This window comes from Bombina bombina, chromosome 3 (genome assembly GCF_027579735.1).
Source record: "Bombina bombina isolate aBomBom1 chromosome 3, aBomBom1.pri, whole genome shotgun sequence".
In the NCBI taxonomy this organism is placed as follows: Eukaryota; Metazoa; Chordata; class Amphibia; order Anura; family Bombinatoridae; genus Bombina; species Bombina bombina.
This window is the reverse complement of record NC_069501.1, coordinates 248557823-248577334: the sequence shown is the minus strand read 5'-3', so window position 1 is coordinate 248577334 and position 19512 is coordinate 248557823. Positions and strand designations below refer to the sequence as shown.

General features: G+C 44.3%; 1 protein-coding gene across 5 annotated transcripts in view; it reads right to left on the bottom strand.

The window, feature by feature from the left end:
- MYO1C (myosin IC) overlaps nucleotides 1-19512 on the bottom strand; it is a 567598-nt gene that overhangs the window by 215948 nt on the left and 332138 nt on the right. For all 5 annotated transcript variants that reach the window (XM_053706236.1, XM_053706241.1, XM_053706239.1 and 2 more), the window contains one exon: nucleotides 11666-11781. In XM_053706236.1, the coding sequence (XP_053562211.1) occupies nucleotides 11666-11781 (116 nt within the window). The remainder of the gene's footprint in view (nucleotides 1-11665; nucleotides 11782-19512) is intronic.

Genomic DNA, 19512 nt, shown 5'->3' with positions numbered 1-19512 from the left:
TGAACAGATCAAAACACTGACAGAATCCATGGATGGCAGGCTTTTGAGTGTCCTTGCAAAGAAAGGGGGCTATATTGGTCACTGATTTGTTTTTGTTTTGTTTTTGAATGTCAGAAATGTATATTTGTGAATGTTGAGATGTTATATTGGTTTCACTGGTAAAAATAAATAATTGAAATGGGTATATATTTGTTTTTTGTTAAGTTGCCTAATAATTATGCACAGTAATAGTCACCTGCACACACAGATATCCCCCTAAAATAGCTATAACTAAAAACAAACTAAAAACTACTTCCAAAACTATTCAGCTTTGATATTAATGAGTTTTTTGGGTTCATTGAGAACATGGTTGTTGTTCAATAATAAAATTAATCCTCAAAAATACAACTTGCCTAATAATTCTGCGCTCCCTGTATATATATATATATATATATATACATATATACATATATATATACATATATATACATATATATATATACACACACACACATATATATGTGTGTGTGTATAAACGTGTGAGTGTATAAATATCTATAAATGTGCGATTGTGTATGTATTGATGTGTGTGCATAAATGTGTGAGTGTGTATATGTGTGCGTATCTATGCGTGTGCATAAATGTGTGAGTGTGTGCATATGTATGTATATGTGTACATATGTGTGTGTGTATGTATAAATGTGTGAGTGTGTCTGTGTGTATGTATAAATATGTGAGTGTATAAAATGTGTGAGCGTGTATATATTTATTTGTAAATGTATGTGTGTGTAAATATTTGTGTATGACTAACATCCTTTTTTTACTGCAATTATTTTGCAATTGTCGAACTCCAACCACCATTTTTGCCTTATTTGGAGGAGCCAATCTGGGTGTTAGTCTGCAGAAAGTTAGCCACTGTTGTAAAGTTATCAAAAATGTAATTGTTTCTGAATTGTTATCAGTTAAAGCCAATTAGTGACAGATATGTAGCAGGGTTATAGCCTTGATAAGTCAGCAGGGTGCATTTCAAAGTGTGAGGGTTAAAGAAAGGTCTATTTTCAGAGCTATATTACATGAAAATGGGGCAAAATAAATAAAAGTATATTGTAAAGTTGTTTTATTATGCATACAGTAATTAAACATTTCACATAAAAATCTAAATAGATAGATAGAAAAACACACAGGAGTTGTGCACAAAAAATGCAATGCCTAACTAGGCATATATCATCCCAAGGCTAATAAGGGCAACACACCTACAAAAGAATGAAAACAAAAAAGTGGTTTATTCAGTGCAGCAACACCCATTAACCCTTTTGATGACCGGGTTAATTCCTCGACATCGGAACAATGTTCCGATGTAAACAAATTGAAATCCTGCGATCGTGCACGCAATTGCAAGATTTCAATGATGGGATCGGGTCAGGGGGGCGTCCCTGTGACGCTAGTTACGCCCTCCAGACCGCGATCACATCATGGAAGCGCCGTTTGCTTTAGGACAGCCAACGATTATGACGTTCTATTTCGTCCTAACGGCACTAAAGCCCAGTGTAATTATGACGGAATAGAACAGCATAACGGCGTTAAAAAAACCCCAAAAAAACCCCAAAAAAAACAACAAACACCTTTTAGATGCAACAAAGAAAGTACTTTAAATATATAATCCAGGCTTAAAGGGGCATTAAAGTAGATATCTATTAGATGATCAGCCTTCTGTTTGTACACAATACAGAGAAGCTGAAAATAAGGTATAATCCAATAATAGAAAAGGCCAAGTTGGTTTGTCCGAAGCTGTCATGAACAGTAGAGACAGCACGAGGACAAACACACCTGGCCTTAGAGTCTACCTGATCTGCTGCGGCACGGTGAAGGTGGGCGTGGCCAGGCGCGCGCGAGAGAGGGGAAGAGAGCAAGAGAGAGGGGAAGAGAGAGGGGAAGAGGGGAAGAGAGCGGGGAAGAGAGCAAGAGAGCGGGGAAGAGAGCAAGAGAGCGGGGAAGAGAGCAAGAGAGCGGGGAAGAGAGCAAGAGAGCGGGGAAGAGAGCAAGAGAGCGGGGAAGAGAGCAAGAGAGCGGGGAAGAGAGCAAGAGAGCGGGGAAGAGAGCAAGAGAGCGGGGAAGAGAGCAAGAGAGCGGGGAAGAGAGCAAGAGAGCGGGGAAGAGAGCAAGAGAGCGGGGAAGAGAGCAAGAGAGCGGGGAAGAGAGCAAGAGAGCGGGGAAGAGAGCAAGAGAGAGGGGAAGAGAGCAAGAGAGAGGGGAAGAGAGCAAGAGAGAGGGGAAGAGAGCAAGAGAGAGGGGAAGAGAGCAAGAGAGAGGGGAAGAGAGCAAGAGAGAGGGGAAGAGAGCAAGAGAGAGGGGAAGAGAGCAAGAGAGAGGGGAAGAGAGCAAGAGAGAGGGGAAGAGAGCAAGAGAGAGGGGAAGAGAGCAAGAGAGAGGGGAAGAGAGCAAGAGAGAGGGGAAGAGAGCAAGAGAGAGGGGAAGAGAGCAAGAGAGAGGGGAAGAGAGCAAGAGAGAGGGGAAGAGAGCAAGAGAGAGGGGAAGAGAGCAAGAGAGAGGGGAAGAGAGCAAGAGAGAGGGGAAGAGAGCAAGAGAGAGGGGAAGAGAGCAAGAGAGAGGGGAAGAGAGCAAAAGAGGGGAAAGATCAAAAGAGAGGGAAGCGAGAGAGTGCAAAAGAGAGATGGAGCGAGAGAGCGCAAAAGAGAGATGGAGCGAGAGCGCGCAAAAGAGAGAGGGAGCGAGAGCACGCAAAAGAGAGGGGAGCGAGAGCGCGCAAAAGAGAGGGGAGAGAGAGCGCGCAAAAGAGAGGGGAGAGAGAGCGCGCAAAAGAGAGGGGAGAGAGCGCTCAAAAGAGAGGGGGGAGAGAGAGAGCTCAAAAGAGAGGGGGGAGAGAGAGCGCAAAAGAGAGGGGGGAGAGAGAGAGCGCAAAAGAGAGGGGGGAGAGAGAGAGCGCAAAAGAGAGGGGGGAGAGAGAGCGCGCAAAAGAGAGGGGGGAGAGAGAGCGCGCAAAAGAGAGGGGGGAGAGAGAGCGCGCAAAAGAGAGGGGGGAGAGAGAGCGCGCAAAAGAGAGGGGGGAGAGAGAGCGCGCAAAAGAGAGGGGGGAGAGAGAGAGCGCGCAAAAGAGAGGGGGGAGAGAGAGAGCGCGCAAAAGAGAGGGGGGAGAGAGAGAGCGCGCAAAAGAGAGGGGGGAGAGAGAGAGCGCGCAAAAGAGAGGGGGGAAGGAGAGAGCGCGCAAAAGAGAGGGGAGAGAGAGCGCGCAAAAGAGAGGGGGGGAGAGAGCGCGCATAAGAGAGGGGGGGGAGAGAGCGCGCAAAAGAGGGGGGAGAGAGAGCGCGCAAAAGAGGGGGGAGAGAGAGAGCGCGCAAAAGAGAGGGGGGAGAGAGAGCGCGCAAAAGAGAGGGGGGAGAGAGAGCGCGCAAAAGAGAGGGGAGAGAGAGTGCGCAAAAGAGGGGGGAGAGAGAGCGCGCAAAAGAGAGGGGGGGAGAGAGCGCGCAAAAGAGAGGGGGAGAGAGAGCGCGCAAAAGAGGGGGGAGAGAGAGCGCGCAAAAGAGAGGGGAGAGAGAGCGCGCAAAAGAGAGGGGAGAGAGAGCGCGCAAAAGAGAGGGGAGAGAGAGCGCGCAAAAGAGAGGGGAGAGAGAGCGCGCAAAAGAGGGGGGAGAGAGCGCGCAAAAGAGGGGGGAGAGAGCGCGCAAAAGAGGGGGGAGAGAGCGCGCAAAAGAGGGGGGAGAGAGTGCAAAAGAGGGGGGAGAGAGTGCAAAAGAGGGGGGAGAGAGTGCAAAAGAAGGAAGAGAGAGCAAAAGAGGGAGAGAGAGAGAGAGAGAGAGAGAGCAAAAGAGAGGGGGAGAGAGAGAGAGAGCAAAAGAGAGGGGGAGAGAGAGAGAGAGCAAAAGAGAGGGGGAGAGAGAGAGAGAGAGCAAAAGAGAGGGGGAGAGAGAGAGAGCAAAAGAGAGGGGGAGAGAGAGAGAGAGAGAGCAAGAGAGGGGGGAGAGAGAGCAAAAGAGAGGGAGAGAGAGAGCAAAAGAGAGGGAGAGAGAGAGCAAAAGAGAGGGAGAGAGAAAGCAAAAGAGAGGGGGGAGAGAGAAAGCAAAAGAGAGGGGGGAGAGAGAAAGCAAAAGAGAGGGGGAGAGATAAAGCAAAAGAGAGGGGGAGAGATAAAGCAAAAGAGAGGGGGGAGAGAGAAAGCAAAAGAGAGGGGGGAGAGAGAAAGCAAAAGAGAGGTGGGAGAGAGAAAGCAAAAGAGAGGGGGGAGAGAGAAAGCAAAAGAGAGGGGGGAGAGAGAAAGCAAAAGAGAGGGGGGAGAGAGAAAGCAAAAGAGAGGGGGGAGAGAGAAAGCAAAAGAGAGGGGGGAGAGAGAAAGCAAAAGAGAGGGGGGAGAGAGAAAGCAAAAGAGAGGGGGGAGAGAGAAAGCAAAACACAATTTATGCTTACCTGATAAATTTATTTCTGTTGTGGTATATCCAGTCCACGGATCATCCATTACTTGTGGGATATTCTCCTTCCCAACAGGAAGTTGCAAGAGGACACCCACAGCAGAGCTGCTATATAGCTCCTCCCCTAACTGCCATATCCAGTCATTCGACCGAAACAAGCCGAGAAAGGAGAAACCATAGGGTGCAGTGGTGACTGTAGTTTAATCTAAAATTTTGACCTGCCTTAAAATGACAGGGCGGGCCGTGGACTGGATACACCACAATAGAAATAAATTTATCAGGTAAGCATAAATTGTGTTTTCTCTTGTAAGGTTTATCCAGTCCACGGATCATCCATTACTTGTGGGATACCAATACCAAAGCTAAAGTACACGGATGAAGGGAGGGACAAGGCAGGTACTTAAACGGAAGGTACCACTGCCTGTAAAACCTTTTTCCCAAAAATAGCCTCCGAAGAAGCAAAAAGTATCAAATTTGTAGAATTTTGAAAAAGTATGAAGCGAAGACCAAGTTGCCGCCTTGCAAATCTGTTCAACAGAAGCCTCATTTTTAAAGGCCCAAGTGGAAGCCACAGCTGTAATCCTTTCAGGAGGCTGCTGTCCAGGAGTCTCATAGGTTAAGCGGATTATGCTTCTTAGCCAAAAAGAGAGAGGTTGCCGAAGCCTTTTGACCTCTCCTCTGTCCAGAGTAGACAACAAACAAAGCAGATGTTTGACGAAAATCTTTAGTAGCTTGTAAGTAAAACTTTAAAGCACGAACCACATCCAGATTATGTAAAAGACGTTCCTTCTTTGAAGAAGGATTAGGACACAATGATGGAACAACAATCTCTTGATTGATATTCTTAGTAGATACCACCTTAGGCAAAAACCCAGGTTTTGTACGCAGAACTAACTTATCTGCATGAAAGATCAGATAAGGAGAATCACATTGTAAAGCAGATAACTCAGCGACTCTACAAGCCGAGGAAATAGCCATCAAAAAAAGAACTTTCCAAGATAAAAGCTTGATATCTATGGAATGAAGAGGTTCAAACGGAACCCCTTGAAGAACTTTAAGAACCAAGTTTAAGCTCCATGGGGGAGCAACAGGTTTAAACACAGGCTTGATTCTAACCAACGCCTGACAAAACGCCTGAACATCTGGAACATCCGCCAGACGCTTGTGCAAAAGAATAGACAGTGCAGAGATCTGCCCCTTCAAAGAACTAGCTGAAAATCCTTTCTCCAAACCCTCTTGGAGAAAAGATAATATCCTGGGAATCCTAACCTTACTCCATGAGTAACTCTTGGATTCACACCAATAAAGATATTTACGCCATATCTTATGGTAAATTTTCCTGTTAACAGTCTTTCGTGCCTGTATTAAGGTATCAATGACAGAATCTGAGAAGCCATGCTTTGATAAAATCAAGCGTTCAATCTCCATGCAGTCAGTCTCAGAGAAATTAGATTTGGATGATTGAAAGGACCTTGAAGTAGAAGGTCTCGTCTCAAAGGCAGAGTCCAAGGTGGAAAAGATGACATGTCCACTAGGTCTGCATACCAGGTCCTGCGTGGCCACGCTGGCGCTATCAAAATCACTGATGCTCTCTCCTGCTTGATTTTGGCAATCAGTCGAGGGAGCAGAGGAAACGGTGGAAACACGTAAGCCAGGTTGAAAGACTAAGGCGCTGCTAGATCATCTATCAGCGTCGCTTCCGGGTCCCTGGACCTGGATCCGAAATAAGGAAGCTTGGTGTTCTGGCGAGACGCCATGAGATCCAGTTCTGGTTTGCCCCAACGATGAATCAATTGTGCAAACACCTCCGGATGGAGTTCCCACTCCCCCGGATGAAAAGTCTGACGACTTAGAAAATCCGCCTCCCAGTTCTTTACACCTGGGATATGGATCGCTGATAGGTGGCAAGAGTGTTTCTCTGCCCAGCGAATTATTTTGGAGACTTCTAACATCGCTAAGGAACTTCTTGTTCCCCCTTGATGGTTGATGTAAGCCACAGTCGTGATGTTGTCCGACTGAAATCTGATGAACCTCAGGGTTGTTAACTGAGGCCAAGCCTGAAGAGCATTGAATATTGCTCTCAATTCCAGAATATTTATTGGGAGGAATTTCTCCTCCATAGTCCACGATCCCTGAGCCTTCAGGGAGTTCCAGACTGCCCACCAGAGAAGAGTATCTCTGGTCTCTTGATCCAGATTTAGTAGAGGGGACAAATCTGTGTAATCCCCATTCCACTGACTGAGCATGCATAGTTGCAGCGGTCTGAGATGTAGGCGCACAAACAGAACTATGTCCATTGCCGCTACCATTAAGCCGATTACCTCCATGCACTGAGCCACCGAAGGGCGCGGAATAGAACGGAGAACACGGCAAGAATTTAGAAGTTTTGATAACCTGGACTCCGTCAGGTAAATTTTCATTTCTACAGAATCTATCAGAGTCCCTAGGAAGGAGACTCTTGTGAGTGGGGACAGAGAACTCTTTTCCACGTTCACTTTCCACCCGTGCAACCTCAGAAATGCCAGAACTATGTCCGTATGGGACTTGGCAATTTGGAAATTTGACGCCTGTATCAGGATGTCTTCTAGATAAGGGGCCACTGCTATGCCCCGCGGCCTTAGGACCGCCAGAAGCGACCCCAGAACCTTTGTAAAAATTGTTGGGGCTGTAGCTAACCCGAAGGGAAGAGCCACAAACGTGTAATGCCTGTCCAGAAAGGCAAACCTTAGGAACCGATGATGATCTTTGTGTATCGGAATGTGAAGGTAAGCATCCTTTAGATCCACCGTAGTCATATATTGACCCTCCTGGATCATAGGTAGGATGGTCCGAATAGTTTCCATTTTGAATGATGGAACTCTGAGGAATTTGTTTAAGATCTTTAGATCCAAGATTGGTCTGAAGGTTCCCTCTTTTTTGGGAACCACAGATTTGAGTAAAATCCCTGTCCCTGTTCCTCCTTTGGAACTGGATGGATCACTCCCATAACTAGGAGGTCTTGCACACAGTGTAAGAATGCCTCTTTCTTTATCTGGTTGACAGATAATCGTGAAAGGTGAAATCTCCCTTGTGGAGGAGAAGCCTTGAAGCCCAGAAGATACCCCTGAGATATAATCTCCAATGCCCAGGAATCCTGAACATCTTTCGCCACGCCTGGGCGAAGAGAGAAAGTCTGCCCCCTACTAGATCCGTTACCGGATAGGGGGCCATTCCTTCATGCTGTCTTAGAGGCAGCAGCAGGCTTTTTGGCCTGCTTGCCTTTATTCCAGGACTGGTTAGGTTTCCAGGCCGTCTTGGACTGAGCAAAAGTTCCCTCTTGTTTTGTAGCAGAGGAAGTTGATGCTGCACGAAAATTAGACTGTTTGGCCCTTGATTTGGACCTGTCCTGAGGAAGGGCATGACCTTTACCTCCAGTAATGTCAGCATTAATTTCCTTCAAACCAGGCCCGAATAGGGTCTGCCCCTTGAAGGGAATGTTAAGTAGTTTAGACTTTGAAGTCACGTCAGCTGACCAAGATTTGAGCCATAGCGCCCTACGCGCCTGGATGGCAAATCCAGAATTCTTAGCCGTTAGTTTAGTCAAATGAACAATGGCATCAGAAACAAAAGAATTAGCTAGCTTAATTGCTCTAAGCTTGTTAAGTATGTCATCCAATGGAGTCGCTACCTGTAAAGCCTCATCCAGAGACTCAAACCAGAACGCCGCAGCAGCAGTGACAGGAGCAATGCATGCAAGGTGCTGCAGGATAAAACCTTGAATAAACATTTTCTTAAGGTAACCCTCTAATTTTTTATCCATAGGATCTGAAAAAGCACAACTGTCCTCGACAGGGATAGTAGTACGCTTTGCGAAAGTAGAAACTGCTCCCTCCACCTTAGGGACCGTTTGCCATAAGTCCCGTGTAGTGGCGTCTATGGGAAACATTTTTCTAAAAATAGGAGGGGGGGGGAAACGGCACACCGGGTCTATCCCACTCTTTATTAATAATTTCTGTAAACCTTTTAGGAATTGGAAAAACTTCAATACACACCGGCACTGCAAAGTATTTATCCGGTCTACACAATTTCTCTGGCACTGCAATTGTGTCACAGTCATTCAGAGCAGCTAAAACCTCCCTAAGCAAAACACGGAGGTTCTCAAGCTTAAATTTAAAAGTAGAAATATCAGAATCAGGTTTCCCTGAGTCAGAGATATCACCCACAGACTGAAGCTCTCCTTCCTCAGCTTCTGCATATTGTGAGGCAGTATCAGACATGACTCTTAAAGCGTCTGTATGCTCTGTATTACGCCTAACACCAGAGCTATCACGCTTTCCTCTAAATTCAGGTAGTCTGGCTAATACCGATGACAGTGTATTATCCATGACTGCCGCCATGTCTTGTAAAGTAATTGCTATGGGCATCCTTGATGTACTTGGCGCCATTTGAGCGTGAGTCCCTTGAGCGGGAGTCAAAGGGTCTGACACGTGGGGAGAGTTAGTCGGCATAACTTCCCCCTCGTCAGAATCCTCTGGTGATAAATTTTTTAAAGACAAAAGCTGATCTTTATTGTTTAAAGTGAAATCAATACATTTAGTACACATTCTCATATGGGGTTCCACCATGGCTTTTAAACATAATGAACAAGGAGTTTCCTCTATGTCAGACATGTTTATACAGACTAGCAATGAGACTAGCAAGCTTGGAAAACACTTTAAATCAAGTTAACAAGCAAATATAAAAAACGGTACTGTGCCTTTAAAGAGAAACAAATTTTGTCAAAATTTGAAAAACACAACAACTGCCACAGCTCAGATGTGGCCCTACCTTCCTCAATAAACGACTTTTGAAGCCTTTAGAGCCCTTCAGAGATGTCCTATAGCATGCAGGGGACTGCTGAGGGAAGCTGAATGTCTCTGTCTGTAATTTTAACTATGCAAAAAAGCGCTCCCACTCATACTACAACAGTGGAAAGCCTCAGGAAACTGTTTCTAGGCCAAAATCAAGCCAGCCATTTGGAAAAAACTAGGCCCCAATAAGTTTTATCACCAAAGCATATATAAAAACGATTAAACATGCCAGCAAACGTTTTATATTGCCATATTATCAGAGTAAATATCTCTGGTAGTAAGCCTGATACAAGTCGCTATTAAATCACTGTTTTTAGGCTTAACTTACATTAATCAGGTACCAGCAGCATTTTCTAGTCCTTAGAAAAACTTAAAACTGCACATACCTCAATAGCAGGATAACCTGCACGCCATTCTCCCTCTGAAGTTACCTCACTCCTCAGACATATGTGAGAACAGAAGTGGATCTTAGTTACAAGTTGCTAAGATCATAGAAAATGCAGGCAGATTCTTCTTCTAAATACTGCCTGAGAAAAAATAGTACAACTCCGGAACTATTTGAAAATAACAAACTTTTGATTGAAGAAAAAACTAACTATATTTTACCACTCTCCTCTTACTACCTCCATCTTTGTTGAGAGTTGCAAGAGAATGACTGGATATGGCAGTTAGGGGAGGAGCTATATAGCAGCTCTGCTGTGGGTGTCCTCTTGCAACTTCCTGTTGGGAAGGAGAATATCACACAAGTAATGGATGATCCGTGGACTGGATATACCTTACAAGAGAAAAGAGAGGGGGGAGAGAGAGTGCAAAAGAGGGGGGAGAGAGTGCAAAAGAAAGAGAGAGAGAGCAAAAGAGAGGGGGGAGAGAGAGAGAGAGAGAGCAAAAGAGAGGGGGGAGAGGGGGAGAGAGAGAGCAAAAGAGAGGGGGGAGAGAGAGAGCAAAAGAGAGGGGGAGAGAGAGAAAGCAAAAGAGAGGGGGGAGAGAGAGAACAAAAGAGGGGAGAGAGAGAACAAAAAGAGGGGGGAGAGAGCGCAAAAGAGGGGGAGAGAGCGCAAAAGAGAGGGGGAGAGAGCGCAAAAGAGAGGGGGGAGAGAGAGAAAGCAAAAGAGAGGGGGAGAGAGAGAAAGCAAAAGAGAGGGGGAGAGAGAGAAAGCAAAAGAGAGGGGGGAGAGAGAAAGCACAAAAGGAAGGGAAGAGAGAGAACAAAAGAGGGGAGAGAGAGAACAAAAAAGAGGGGGGGAGAGAATGCAAAAGAGGGGGGAGAGAGCGCAAAAGAGGGGGAGAGAGCGCAAAAAAGAGGGGAGAGAGCGCAAAAAAGAGGGGAGAGAGCGCAAAAGAGAGGGGGAGAGAGCGCAAAAGAGGGGGGAGAGAGCGCAAAAGAGGGGGGAGAGAGCGCAAAAGAGGGGGGAGAGAGCGCAAAAGAGAGGGAGAGAGAGAGCAAAAGAGAGGGGGAGAGAGAGCAAAAGAGAGGGGGGAGAGAGAGCAAAAGAGAGGGGGGAGAGAGAGCAAAAGAGAGGGGGGAGAGAGAGCAAAAGAGAGGGGGGAGAGAGAGCAAAAGAGAGGGGGGAGAGAGAGCAAAAGAGAGGGGGGAGAGAGAGCAAAAGAGAGGGGGGAGAGAGAGCAAAAGAGAGGGGGGAGAGAGAGCAAAAGAGAGGGGGAGAGAGAGCAAAAGAGAGGGGGAGAGAGAGCAAAAGAGAGGGGGAGAGAGAGAGAGAAAGCAAAAGAGAGGGGGGGAGAGAGAGAGAGAGAGAGAGAGAGAGAGAGAGAGAGAGAGAGAGAGAGAGAGAGAAAGCAAAAGAGAGGGGGGAGAGAGAAAGCAAAAGAGAGGGGGGGAGAGAGAAAGCAAAAGAGAGGGGGGAGAGAGAAAGCAAAAGAGAGGGGGGAGAGAGAAAGCAAAAGAGAGGGGGGAGAGAGAAAGCAAAAGAGAGGGGGGAGAGAGAAAGCAAAAGAGAGGGGGGAGAGAGAAAGCAAAAGAGAGGGGGGAGAGAGAGAACAAAAGAGGGGGAGAAAGAAAGCAAAAGAGAGGGGGGAGAGAGAGAGCAAAAGAGAGGGGGGAGAGAGAGCAAAAGAGAGGGGGGAGAGAGAGAGCAAAAGAGAGGGGGGAGAGAGAAAGCAAAAGAGAGGGGGTAGAGAGAAAGCAAAAGAGAGGGGAAGAGAGCGCAAGGGGTGGGACCGATGTACTGCAAAAAATCGTTAGTGTGAACAGGCTTTAGGACTAGTTTTAAATAGTTATTGGTTATGAATTTTAAATCATAGCATATATTAAAGGTTCTACTGACACAGCAGACATGGGTTAGGCACACGCAGAATGTGTATGTAAACTCATTAGCCAACTTGCATTTCATATACAGCTCACAATTTGCGTTTTAAATACATTTTTTAGATCTTTGTTTATGACGGTTTTGGTGTTCTGATAAACATAGACTGACTTACATGTGTGGAGACACTTCATAGAAACTGACCCCTCGATATCTTTCCATGTGCTGCTTGCTGTAGATCTCCAGCTCCTTGTAAGGGTTGACAGATACTAATACGGATCCAATATAGGTCTGAGGATGAAAGGAAAAGACAATGCTCAGTATGCTGGTTCATGGATTTATTGAAGACTTTTTCATAACAAGGAAGAAGCAGCCACCTGCACAGATTAATGACTTTGTAGACAGCTTAATCTATTAAAAAGGATATTCCAGCCAAAATTGGAAACCATATGGGTGCATTTCGGTATTAAACAGAAGCAATCTTGTAATTTATATGCATTAACAAAAATGCTTCTAATAAAAGCTATAGCTGTTTTTAAAAGTGTATTTAAGTATGCACCGTGCACCAGCGTTTTAAACACAGCACTTGCTCAGAGAGCCTAAGGTGCTTGTACCATCTGGTAATGACTCAATTTGTTAATTGTTCACATGATACAAGCACCAGTGATGATCTGAGCAGCTGCAGTATTTAAAATGTGGGTGCAGTGACAATATCTAACTCTGCTTCACATGAACATGTAGAGAAACATATTAACACTAAAACAGTGATAACTTTTACTAGAAGCATTTTTGTTAATACCTGTATATTGTAAATATGTTTCTATTCAAAGATGTAATTCATCTATGTGCATTTAAATTTTGACTGGAACGTCCCTTTAATATTAAGCATATGACCAGAATATTTAAATGCATGTTGGTAAACTGTATATTGTAAATAGAGGTACCTGCTGACAATCCTGTAAAAAGGAAAGCTTTTTGTTTTTTAAAGAGAGAGATACCCACTTATACAAAGAAAAAAAAAAGTGTCTTTCTTTTACAAGATACGTTGAGTCCACGGATTTCATCCTTACTTGTGGGATATCGCCTCCTGGTCAGCAGGAGGAGGCAAAGAGCTCCACAGCAGAGCTGTATAAATAGCTCCTCCCTTCCCTCCCAACCCAGTCATTCTCTAGGAAGAGGCAAAGTGAGGTGTTAGTTTAGATTCTTCAATCAAGTGTTTATTATTTTTAAAGTAGTGCCCTGAGTACTGCTTTGCGCTGGGGTGTAGCCTAGACCAGATCAATCTCTTCAGTTAAAAAAAAAAAAAAAAAAGAGAGAAGCATCTGGTGGCTTTAAGGCAATAGGAACTGGTGGGATTTGATTCTCACTGCGCCTCCTATACATATTTGCTGCCCTAAATACAGATAGGTGAGTGCAAAAATATAGCGCTAATAGCTAAAGTAGACCTAGGCCACTCTAAGACAGTCCCCCCAGGATTGTCACAAGTAGAACAAGATAGAAAGAATAAGAGGGCGCTAAAGCTAAGATCCCACCACACTTAGTCAAAAATAGTATAGACAACAGAAGGCAAATTAATAACTTTACTTCACAATATTTAAAATACAGTTTATACAACAAATGGAAATATAGATGAGAATTGATGTGTAAAAAGGGACGTCTCCCTTAAAAAAAAATAGAAATAAACTGGATTACCACCTTTAAGAAGATAAAAAATATATACTGGAGCTTGATAAAATATGTTCATATATTCGATGAGCATTAGTTATCCAGCGAAATTGGCTACACTTTAGTGAGTAGCTACACTTTTGAAACAATGTTCCTTATATAGGCTGATCAAGGAAAAAACGTGTTACTGTCCATCAGATGGTTATAACATAGAGAAATTGTATTCTTATTCCTTGTGTGACTCCCTATGATGTGGTTCAAACAGTCATAATACACACCTTAGAGTCAAGATTGGTTGTGCTCACACTTAATAGTTCAAAGTGATTAATACGATCTTATTAGACTCACACTGTCAGATATATGTCCAGGTAAGCGGTATCCTCCAATGCTGTGTTGCTCTTTACTTGCGTGGGCTGAACCCGGTCAGCGTGTATGGAAACCAGTTACGGTTGCACATACACGCTGACCGGGTTCAGCCCACGCAAGTAAAGAGCAACACAGCATTGGAGGATACCGCTTACCTGGACATATATCTGACAGTGTGAGTCTAATAAGATCGTATTAATCACTTTGAACTATTAAGTGTGAGCACAACCAATCTTGACTCTAAGGTGTGTATTATGACTGTTTGAACCACATCATAGGGAGTCACACAAGGAATAAGAATACAATTTCTCTATGTTATAACCAACTAAAGTGTAGCCAATTTCGCTGGATAACTAACGCTCATCGAATATATGAACATATTTTATCAAGCTCCAGTATATATTTTTTATCTTCTTAAAGGTGGTAATCCAGTTTATTTCTATTTTTTTTTTAAGGGAGACGTCCCTTTTTACACATCAATTCTCATCTATATTTCCATTTGTTGTATAAACTGTATTTTAAATATTGTGAAGTAAAGTTATTAATTTGCCTTCTGTTGTCTATACTATTTTTGACTAAGTGTGGTGGGATCTTAGCTTTAGCGCCCTCTTATTCTTTCTATCTAAATACAGATAGCCTAAGCACTTTTAACTCAGGTTTATCTTCTTCCACAGGGCTATGGGAGGGAGAAGACCTCTGAAAACCTGATGGATTGCCATGCAGTCGCACAGCTTTTGAGGTAAGTGCTAACTTTTTATTCTGGGTCATGGATCTCAGAGAAGTGGAGCACTGTACTTAATGGTAAGAACTCCTGTATTCTAAAGGAGAGACTTTTCCGACAGTATTTCCTTAGCAGGGGCTACAGGACGATGTGCAGCAGGCTGGTATTAGATACTGACAGCTGCATCTTTTTTATTATACTTATTGCACTGTTATTTACGTTGGGCTGTGTTGTGGATGACAGACACAGTAGAAAACTTGCCCCCATGTTTTTCTGACGGCTCTGTTGGCCTTTTAACTCAGTCTAGGGCTATTAGTCAGTTTTTATTAGCATCAGGGAGTGTTAGTTTGATGCGCACTTTATGGGCTAAGGAGCTCGCTTTTTCCTTGGGGGATCACTCGAGCTGTGGGTACTTTATTTTCAGTGGGGATCGATACTGAAGCAGTACCCGAGTTTCGTTTACAGCTGGCGGTTCCCGGTGACATAGTTGTTAAATCAATGATACTTATATAAAGACCGGGAACTGCAGGTTAATACGCTGAGCCTTGTGGCCATTTTCTATTATGATGCACACTTTGTTATATGCGGCTATTGTCAGTATAAACATAGGGGACACGTGACTGCAAAGGGACACTGTGTGCTATGAGTTGGGCTCTAGGCATAGGCATGAGCCAGCAGCTTGTTCTTTTACTCCCGGTCGTCAGTGTTACTAGGGGAAGTTGACTAAAAATGTTAGCAACGCCCAAGAGGGGCAGAGTTATCTGTGCATAGTTACGATACCTTCCTCCATTAGATACCGGAGGGTAGAGCGTTGCAGTGGCTAAAGAAGAGTCTATATCACGCTCTAGATTTACTGTGCGACATATGGTTTAACAAGAGTCAATATCGCACATTGTATATAAACTCTCCTGGTTTTGTTTGTAACTAAGATCATGTTGATATAAACATGACGCTCTACGTGGACATTTTATTATTTAGAATGTCAGTGGTTTATCTGTTGCTTGAGTGCTGCAGTATTTGCTTTTTACAAACAAGAAAATAAAGCATTTCATTTTTATTTTTAAAGAGACAGTAGCACATATAAAATAACGTTCTTTTCTGTGGTTAAGAGACAGTAACGTTTTTATTTGATGCCTTTCAGCTGTTTAATGTATTTGCTGTTTAATATTAAAATATGTGCACACAAAGTATGTTTCTGACTCCCATGCGGTGCTCTGCGGTTCCTTGCATATGGAGTTGTGGGCGCAGGACATGGTTGATTTATGTACATCGCAATGGCTATTTCAAGCAAAGCCAGCCGGTGTATCCTCATGGGCTGCACTGTTGCCCCACATGTCAAAGGCTGAATGCTCTACATTTAGAAGGTTCTAATAGATGATATAAGAGACCTTTAAGCGATAGTAACAGCTTTCTGTGTAAGCTTTCTTTATGGGTTTTCAGCTGTTTATGGTTTCTTCATCCTTTGTGAAGTAGGATTATACACTATAAAACAGAGATTAGTTACTTTTAGAATTAAAGAGACAGTAACGTTTTGTGCTGGGTACCTATGAATACATGTATTTTGGCTGGTTGCGTGTTAGTTCATCTTTTCTGACTAAGGATGGATCAAACGCACACAGGAGTGGGGTTGTTTTTCTACAGAAACAGTATCGTTCCTATGTAACTGGGGGCAGATAGCTCAGCATGCTAAGGCACTGTGGCTCAGCTCTGTGGCATCCCAAGGGTTGCAGGTTCGATCCCCGGCAGGGTACACTCAGCCTTTCATCCTTCCGAGGTTGATAAAATGAGCAGCGTCTTGAGACCCTTACGGGTGATTAGCCGCGCTTTTCAAGTACCCATTACTTATAAAGAGACATGAAACACATTTTGAAGCTTGATACTGCTTTTATTACAGACGCTTATTGGCAGGTCTTCAACTGGCAAATAAGAGTTTGGGATCTAGCCCGCAGGGCCTTATGGCTATGGCCTGGGTCCGTGGATGTGTCTTCTAGACTACTCTTCTTATTTTTTCTTACAAGGGTAAGACCTTGTTCGGACTTGCTCTGCAGGGGATCATTTTTGATATCCTGAGAGGTAAGGGCCATCTTCTCCCACAATAAGATTATTAAACTTGAGGGACGACAGAATAATTTTCGGTCCTTTCGGAATTCCTCAGGAATTGTTTCCTCTTTCTCCGCTAAGCAGGAATAACCTAAGTTTGCATGGAGGCCCAACCTTTCTTGGTAGCCCAAGCAAACCAAGAAGCCGGAGATTGTTCCAGGGGTATACATTTGAATTCAAGGATTTCCCCCCTATCGGCAGGTTCGTTCCTTCTAGATTATCTGCAGATCAGATGCAAGGAGAGGCGTTGTACGTTGCATATAGTGATCGTTCCTGTTCCAGCACAGGAACAGGGTCAGGGTTTTTTACTCATATCTGTTTGTGGTTCCCGAAAAAGAGGGAACCTTCAGACCAATCTTGGACCTCAAGAGTCTACACAAATTTCTAGAGTTCCGTCCTCATGATGGAAACTACACGTTCCATTCTACCACTGATTTAGAAAGGTCAGTTCATGACCACAGTGGATCTAAAGGATGCATTCCTACATGTTCCCATTCTCAGGGACCATTCCTAGTTTCTAAGGTTTGCATTTTAGCAAACACGTCAGTTCATGGCCTTACTTTTAGGTCTGGCCACTGCTCCGAGAATATTTACAAAGGTGCTGGGATCTCTTTGGGCGGTTCTTAGACCGCAGGGCATTGGAGTGGCGCCGTCTCTGGACGACATTCTAATTCAAGCGCCATCATTTCAACAAGCCAGATCCCATACTACCCTGGTATTATCCTTCCTGTGTACACATGGGTGGTCGATAAATCTTAAATAAAAAAAAAAATTAAAAATTAAAAAAAAATTCTTGTTTCCAAGTACAAACAAGGGTGACCTTTCTAGGGTCCATAATAGATTCCCTGTCGATAAGAATTTTTCTGACAAAGGTCAGACAAACTAAGTTGTTACATGTCTGTTGTGCCCTTCAGTCCGCTCTCCGACTTTTGGATCAATGTATTAAGGTAATTGGGCTGATGGTGGCGACAATGGATATCATCCCCATTTGCTCGGTTCCATCTCAGACCTTTAAAACTAAGTATGCTCAGGTGATGGAATGTGGATTATACCGACCTGTCTCCTCTGATAACTCTAGATCAGGAGACAAGGGATTCTCTTCAGTGGTTATCTCTGAGTCATCTATCCCAGGGAACCTGCTTTTGCAGGCCGGCTTGGGAAATTGGGACAACAGATGCCAGCCTTTTGGGGTGGGGAGCAGTCTGGAACTCTCTGAGGGCTCAGGGACTTTGGTCTCAGTCAGAGTCGGTTCTCCCTATAAACATTCTAGAACTGAGAGCTACTCATTGCACTTCTGGCCTGAATTCGGTTAGCCGCGGCCAATCTTGTCGAGTTCCAGTCGGACAATATGACTTCTGGGGTTTACATCGATCCTCAAGGGGGAACAGGAAGTACCCTAGCGATGACAGAAGTATCCAAAATGATTAAATGGGTGGAAACCCATCATTGTTGCCTGTCTGCGACCAACATCCCGGGAGTAGACAATTGGGAGGCGGATTTCTTGAGCAGACAGACGTTCCATCCGGGGGAGTGGAAACTCCATCCGGAGTGGTTTTCCAGCCTAATCCTCAAGTGGGGATAGCCAGATTTGGATCTGTGGGCATTTCAAAGGAATGTCAACCTTCTGAGATACGGGTCGAGATCCAGGGACCCCCAGGTGGTCTTAATAGAGGATCTGGCGGTTCCTTGGAACTTCAATCTAGCATACTTGTTTTCCTCTGTTTGCATTTCTTCCTCGGGTAATTGCCCGACTCAAACAGAAGAGGGCGTCTGTGTTACTCATAGCACTGGCATGGCCTTAAAGAATTTGGTATGCCGGCCTGTTAGAGATGGCCTCTCTACCACCTTGGAGACTGCCGTTGAGGATGGACATTCTCATTCAGGGTCTCTTCATTCTTCCAAATTATAGCTTTCTGAAGCTGTCTGCATGGAGCTTGCACGCTTCCTTGTATCCAAGCGTGGGTTCTCTGATCTGGTCATGAAGACCTTGATGCAGGCTCGTACGCCTGTACCTAGAAAAATCTACCATAAGGTTTGGCGTAGATACTTTTATTGGTGTGAATCCAAGGGCTACTCTTGAATTAGAGTTAGGATTCCTAGAGTTTTGTCTTTTCTCCAGGAAGCTCTGAAGAGGGGTTTTTATCTACTAGTTTCCAAAAGGGTCAAATTTCGGCTCAATCCATTTTTGTTTCCGAAATGTCTAGCAGGTGTACCAGATGTACAATTTTTTGTCAGGCCTTTGTAAGATTCAGGCTTGTGTTCAATCCAGTTACTCCTCCATGGAGTCTTATTCTAGTTTTCAGAGTTCTTCAAGGGGCTTTGTTTGAGCCTTGGGGTTATCAGGTTGCTATCTTGGAACGTTCTTTTTCTGGGTGCCGTTTCTTCTGCACGAGGAGTCTCAGAGCTCTCGGCGCTACGGTGCGAATCTCCGTACCTTATTTTCCACTCATATAAGGTAGTGCTTAGAACAAACTTAGGTTTTCTTCCTATAGTTGTTTCGGATAGGAATATTAACCAAGAAGTTGTTGTTTCTTCCTTGTGTTCTGATCCTTCTTTCGGGAAGGAGAGACTTCTTGACAATTTAGATGTGGTCCGGGCCCTGAAGTTTCTCTTCAGGCGGCTAAGGGCTTTTGTCAGTCCTTTTCCTTATTTTGTAGTTTTTTCTGGCAGTCGTAAGGGTCAGAAAGCTACGGCTTCTTTTCTTTCTTTGTGAAGGAAGAGTTTCATACGTCTTGCATATGAGACTGCTGGGCAGCACCCTCCTGAGAGGGTTTCGACTCATTCCACTAGGGTTGTGGCTTCTTACTGAAGGATGCTTCTGTAGAACAGATTTGCGAGGCTGCAACTTGGTCCTCTCTTCCCACTTTTTTTGAGTTTTACAACTTTTATACTTTTGCCTCTGATGAGGTGCTTTTAGGGAGGTTTTTTCAAGCAGTGGTGCCTTCTGTTTAGGTTCCCTGTCTTGTCCCTACCCTTTCATCCGTGTACTATAGCTTTGGTATTGTATCCCACAAGTAAGGATGAAATCCGTGGACTCATCGTATCTTGTAAAAGAAAAGGAAATTTATGCTTACCTGATAAATTTGTTTCTTTTACGATACGATGAGTACACGGCCCGCCCTGTTCTATGTGACAGGTTATTTACTTTTTTGTTAAACTTCAGACACCTC